The sequence below is a fragment of the Triticum aestivum genome, chromosome 3B (genome assembly GCF_018294505.1).
Source record: "Triticum aestivum cultivar Chinese Spring chromosome 3B, IWGSC CS RefSeq v2.1, whole genome shotgun sequence".
NCBI lineage: Eukaryota > Viridiplantae > Streptophyta > Magnoliopsida > Poales > Poaceae > Triticum > Triticum aestivum.
The window spans coordinates 547,894,861-547,901,382 of NC_057801.1; the positions used below are offsets into that span (position 1 = coordinate 547,894,861).

The 6,522-nt window shown below is 57.1% G+C and overlaps 1 protein-coding gene across 1 annotated transcript; it reads right to left on the minus strand.

Moving 5' to 3' along the window:
- Nucleotides 1-218: 218 nt before the first annotated feature.
- LOC123065686 (dof zinc finger protein 5) lies at nt 219-1,323 on the minus strand. The gene has a single exon (XM_044488925.1). The coding sequence runs from the start codon at nt 1,230-1,232 to the stop codon at nt 618-620; it is 615 nt and encodes a 204-aa protein (XP_044344860.1). The 5' UTR covers nt 1,233-1,323; the 3' UTR covers nt 219-617.
- Nucleotides 1,324-6,522: the final 5,199 nt, after the last annotated feature.

Consider the following 6,522-nt stretch of genomic DNA (forward strand, 5'->3'; position numbering starts at 1 on the left):
AGCAAAACGGCATCACCAATCACTTTCACCTCCTCCACCAGCTCCCCGTAAGAAAGATGGCCATCATCATCCTTCGGGGCTTTGGGCGAGGTGGTGATGATTGATGAGCGCTCACTTCCAAGACGGAGATGGATGCGGACAAGCATGGCATGGGATCGCATCACACTCATCGGAGTCATGAAAGCTCACGCATGCTCGTCATTCATACACAATGGGAATGGGACAAGTTTCTCGCAACTTGCTGCTACTACCGCGCAACCTGATCTGTTCCATTTTACATTACACAGGCGACGCATCCTGACAGACCAACCCAAGAAGAAGAAAGAAGTGCGAACAAACTGCTAGGAATACTACGTACTACAGTAGTAAGGAATTAACAAGAGGGAGGCTAGCATAGCAAAGGGAAGAAGGAAAAGAAAAGTAAAGGGACATTCGAATTCTCCTCCTTTTTCCACGTCTTGTGTGAGCCTTCACGTACAAGCTAGCCAGCCTTCCCGTCTCATCTCATCGGGAATTCAGGATTCTGCGGGTCAAACCAAACTCTATCCACCCTCGTCTTCCGGGCGGCCGGTTCGGCCACAGACGAGCCGATCAATGGTTGTGTCGGTGGGATGGGATCAGAACCGGCCATCCGGCCCGAGCTGCCACCGGTCGGCGTACACCGGCGGTGGGGAGGTGGGGGAGGAGGAGGGGCTGGGGAAGCCGAGGACGAAGCCGGCGGCGGCGCGGTGGTGGTGGTGGTGGTGCCCGGCGACGGTGGCGATGGGGCCGAGCGGGCGGTTCTTGCGGCGCCCGGCGCCGATGGGCACGTTGCGGAGCGCGCCGCCGGCCGTCCAGTAGCGGTGGCAGGCCTTGCAGAAGTGGCGCGGCTGGTTCACGTTGTAGTTGTTGAAGTAGCAGAACTTGGTCTCCCGGCTCCGGCACCGCGGGCACGGCAGCGGCGCCGCGGCCGCGCGCGCCTCCGCCGACTCCTGCAGCTGCGTCCGCCGCGATGCCTCCGCTCCCTGCTGCTGCTGCTGCTGCGACGAGTCCATGTCCGCCGCCTCCCGCTTGACCGCCGTCGTCGTCCGGTCCGTCTCGCCGTGCAGCCGCCGCTCCTCGTCCTGCGCGGCGAACACGGGCGACGGCGACGGCGACGCCTGGGTCCCCTCGACGCACTGCGTGATGACCTTGCCGAACAGCTTGAAGCCGCCGCCGGCCCCGGCGGGTGCCATCTCGACGTGGGAGAGCATGCGACGGAAGAAAGGGTGGAGTGGAGAGTGGAAGACGGGGAGAGAGGGGGCAGCAGAGCGATGTGGAAGAAAGGGGTCGGTCGCTGCTACTTAAATGCAGCTGATGGATGGATGGATAGGTCACTCATCACACCAGAGAGTAAAGCGTCGCGTACGTGGGTTGGACCGCAAGAGCAAAAGGCCAAAAATGTTACGCGCACAGCACACACGCCCGCACGCACATCGGGTTCTCTTTGCGTCCGGCCGGCTGGGTTTGCTTGCGCCTGCGTGGGTTTGCGGATGGGTCGATTTTGATTTGATTTTGATTTGCATGTGGAGTTTGGGGTTCGAGGGGAATCTCCGGGTTATATAAATCTTGGAGAGCCTTGCTGTTGTTGTTGTTGTTGTAGCGGGATATGGGATTGGGAGGTCAGCTCCCCGTCGCATGGTGGGGTGGACCTGGAGTTTTGTTGCGGGAAAACGAAGGGATGGGGGCGCTCCCTCCGAGTGGGTGGCCGCCTTGGTTTCTTCCGCGGTGTGGATTCGCGTGTATTTTGCGCCTTTATGCTCTGTGTTCCCCTCTTCTCTTGGTCCGGCCCATCCATCATGCTGTAAGGCCAACTTCACCGCGCGACCCCAAACAAATGTCTGTTTTATTCGGATTCTGTCCATTTGGGTAGCGATTTGGGGTCGTGTCCGGGCCTGTCCTGGGATGCGGTGGCCGTGCGACCAGCGCGAGGCCGCATCCATTTTGCCCCATCCTGTCCGCGTCTAGTTTTCAAATGCCAAGCCCTAGTTTAGGCCAGCGGCCCCGGTTCATCACGCCGGCAACAGAGCCAGCGGCCTACACGTCCATCGCCGGCATCAGCCAGCGGCCGGCAACACAGCCAGCCTCCAGAATGAATAGTCCTCCTCGCCGGCAACACAGCCAGCGGCCGGCAACACAGCCGGCCTCCAAAATGAATGGTTTCTTGCCGGCACACTACCAGCGGCCCGACGGGCGGACGGGTGGCACCCATGCCAGCCTCAAAAAGAACGGCCACGCCGATCGGACGACCTAGTTCAGGCCTTCGGCGTCGAGCATCTCTTTCTGCCTGGCCTCGAACCAGGCCCTCGTCTTGTCGCTCATCTTCGACAAGTCCACGCTCATGATCGCAAGGGGCACCTCCTTCGCTTTGGTGGCGGCATTGGTGGCCTCGATGTCGAGCTGCCTCTGCCTGGCCTTGACGTTGTCGGCCTCGATGTCGAGCTGCCTTTGCCGGGCCGCCTCCTCCATGTCGATCTTCCTCCTCTTGGCCGCCTCCTCCATCTCAAGCTTCTGTCTTTGAAGGTCTAGGTATTGCTTCATTTGCTCGTCCTTGCTTTTCCGCTTCTTCTCGTCCCTCACATCCTTTTGAGACATCATGCCATGCAAAGTCTCATGCAAGGCCATGGATGAGGCGTCACGTATGTCGTCCACCTTGGAGTTGGTCTTGCCCCTCGGCCTCTTCAACGCCTCGCCATCTCCACCTCCGGCGAACTTGGCCGTCTTCAGTCCTCTCTTCCTTTGTAGTTCACGGTATTGGTCCTTGAACTTAGGGCACATGTTGATGAGCGTCCAACAATGCGTAAGAGTGAATGGCTTGTCATTGTGCCGGGCCTTGAATGCCTCCAAAGATTGGAATGCCTACACCACATGATCAACAACAAGTGAACATGCAAACATATACACGGCCAAAGTCTCATGGCCGTAGCAAGGAAAGGGCTAGAAAGAGGAGATCATACCATGTCCCCAACGCCGAGACCACTCACGGGCCGTGCTTCAACGCTCTCAAATGCGGCGCAATACTTGTTGCACTCTTGTTGGATGAACAACCATCTTTTCTGAATCGAACCGATGCCACGGTTGCTTGTAATTTGGAAGGGCTCAAACATCTTCCTTTCATGGAATGTTTTGTGGACTCTCGTCCAAAAAACAATGCCCTTTTGTTGCGCGCCGGTCCTCGGATCTTGGCTAATCTCCATCCAAGCTTGGCAAATCAACTTGTCCTCATCTTGTGTATATGAACCCGTGCGAATGCTCTTCCTCTTCTTTTGTGCCTCCGCTCTTTGGGTGAGCTCGTCGATGAACAATGGCGCACCACTAATATCAACGTCATTGCTTTCTTCTTCTTCTTCATTACCTTCGACATAGATGTCATCGTCTTCATGCCACGAGTCACCATGATCGTAGTCAGCACGGTCGTGCCCGCCTTCATCGGGGACGTACTCGGCGCGGCCATCCTAACTTTGGGTCTCATCGGGGTCGTAGGCACGACCATGCCCACCGTCGAAGATCACGTCCTTCATGTAGCGGTTGTAGAAGGGGTCGTCGACCGTTGGCGTTGGGGTTGGCATTTCATCAAACAAGACGCGGGGGGCCGGCATGGTGCCCGTGAACGGTGCCCGTGCCTGCTTTCTTAGCATCTCGACGGACGGCCGCCCGCCGCTGCTGGACCCAGGCGTGACGTTCAGGTCGATGACGGCCGCGGGGCGCGTTATGGACGGCGCGAACGCGCCCACGTCGGGCGACCCCGAGAAACGGGTTTGGCCATCGTGCCTTGGCGGAGGGAAGCAGGGCGACATGGGCGCGGTGCACGACGTTGGCGACTGGCAGTGCGTAGGCCGGGCGACCGATGAGCCTATGCTTGCCGGACCGACGACTGCTGCAGGGAACCCGGCAGGACGGCCCATGCCAAGCATGAGGATGGCGTGCGCTTTGTTGCCGAGGTCCTCCTTCTCGTCGGCAGCGGCCTTGCGCCGCGCGGCCTCCAGCTCCTCGCGCTGGGCGGCGAACTTGGCCGCGGCGGCATTGACCTTGACGACCGCACTCCGTTCCCTCCTCTTCGCCGATTCCGCGTCCAACTTGGCGATCTCCTCCGGCGTGCACTTCGACCGCGGCTTCCTTGCCGCCTTCTTCTTCACCTTTGCGGGCAGGTCGGCGGCCAGGCCGGCGGAACCCGGCGGGGCGTCGACCATGGACGGGGGAGAGAGGGGGCGGCGGGAGGGACGTGGGAGGGTTTGGGACAAATGGCGCCAAATGGGCGTGGGGGGGGGTTTTGGTTTCTCCCACCGACGGGCGGGCCAGGGGAGGACAAGCGCGCGCGCCCCGCCCGTCCGCGCGCTGTCCGTTTCACCCCAAACCGAGCGCAAGTTTGGGCCGGGGATGGGTCGAAAACGGACCGAATCTGGACATTTGTCTGTTTGAGGCCGCGCGCTGGGCCGCCTCTTTTGTCCCTTTTACCCCAAACGGACGGGGCGGACAGGATAGGGTCGCGCGGTGGAGTTGGCCTAAGAATCAATAATGGATCTAGAGCAACTCTCGTAAAGTCGTCATATTGGATTGATTGACATACTAATATCAGGTTGATCAACGTACTGATATGAGATTTCCTAAATCCTTCAAAGTGCACGCACACTAACTAAACGAACCGGGCGGCCGCTTCCTGGCCGCACGATCGCGCGAGCGATCGCACTCGGGTGCGCCAGGTGCCACCTGGTCTGGATTGGCCCCTCGTCGCTGTTGTGGACAGTTTGTCCATATCCGGACGTGGGGAGGCCCACATGTAAGCCATAGAGGAGGAATGAGAGAGGGTCGTGGGCGGCGGTTTCGAAATCTGTGCCTGAAATCACTCACGTCAGTGCTCTCTCCCCATTCTCCTGATTCAGTCTTCATCCTCGGGGCAATAAGATTGCTTCTTCACAAGCTTATCCCCGCCCCCTTTCCTGTCCGTCCCGACAGGCAGAAGTTGGGTCTCCCCATCTCTCCTCAACTTCCCCGGTCTTCGGCCTGAGCTGTATGAGGCAGAAAATCGTCTCACGTACGGTTCGGAGGCCGAGCCCCACCCCTGCAATAATGGTGCGGCTTAGGTCAACTAATACGAATAAGATACAGTCCACTCAACGATTGCCCTGGGTCCCGAACTCCATATGGGGAAGGAACATTGTTGTTTGCGAGGTCTCGATCATTTACATGGACCCACTTCTCATTCCATTTGTGGGAATTTGATGATTTATAAACCGTCCCCAACGAGCGAAAGGTTCATGTTTGAACATGATGCCTCTCAACCGAACAAGCCGCGATACGGGGGAGGCATGGCGGAGTCCTCAAGTCGGCGGGGGGCTCACGGGTGGCTCTGCACGGAGGGAATCGTTGGTGCTCGTCGACGTCGAAGGTATGTTCTGCTTCTCCTTGCTTGTCCTTCCTGTCTCCGTCTCGCTGGGTCGCGGATTTTGCCGGAATGTGAGGAGGATGGTTCCTAGGGTTCGAACGACGCGAACTGCTCCAATCCCTCCAACTTATGGTTAATTTAGCACATCTCTCCCTCTGATGCGGTTGAGCCTTTTCTCTGGTAGCACGCCCCCAACTGTGGTCAGGATTTATGGCAGAGTGGTGTAGTTGGGTAGGGCACGGGTACTTGTTTTGCTACGGTGTTCGAAAGCTAGCAGGGGATGCACGTCCAGGGCGCCTGTCATGGAATTGTCACGTCAGATGTCCTAGTGAAAGGACTTAGTCGTGGAGCCATCGCAACTAGGAAGCTTAAAGGGATTAATCGGGACAAAGGACACAGGGTTTATACTGGTTCGGCCCCTTGCGGTGAAGGTAAAAGCCTACGATCCAGTTTTGAGTGGGATTGCTTATGTCTCGATAACCAGGGAGCGAATCCGCTTGACCTAGCTCTCGATTTGATGTTACTTACCCTGAACCGCCGCCGGGTCATCCCTTTATATATAAAGGTCGATGCCCAGCGGCTCACAGAGTCCCGGCCGGCTCATAAACAGTGTCCGGCTCGGTCTCTCTCTATTTTTGCCTTACAATACAAGTTACATACACATGGCGTTTTATCTCTACAGGCCTTGAATCACCTTTGGGCTTAGGCCCTCAACTGAACCGCCATCTTCAAGTGTCGTTCTGGGCTTCATGTCTTGACTCGCCATAGGTGTAACCCGGCCCCTCCTGGGAGGGTCACACCTAATAGTTATATCCCCAACATTAGGCCCCAGATTGATTTGAACTGGTTCATGTCAGTCTTCAATACTTAGAAAAATCTTCTGCTCTTGTCTTATATCGAAATTTTATAACCCGCCGTGACGTCATCCTCCGAATTTAGGATAACCCGCCATGACGTCATCTGTCATTAATTTATGCTTTATCCAATATATCTCAATGGATCCTTATCTTAATGACCATCCCGGGAATCGAGGAGTCTCAGTAGTTAGCTAATTATTTTTTCGTCCTCCTCATTTTTCGTGCCTGCTTATCAGTCTTCCCTTATAAATAGGCATGACCAGG

What these genes read in the sequence shown, in the direction of transcription:
- LOC123065686 (XM_044488925.1), bottom strand. Translation starts at nt 1,232, where the DNA reads ATGCTCTCCCACGTCGAGATGGCACCCGCCGGGGCCGGCGGCGGCTTC.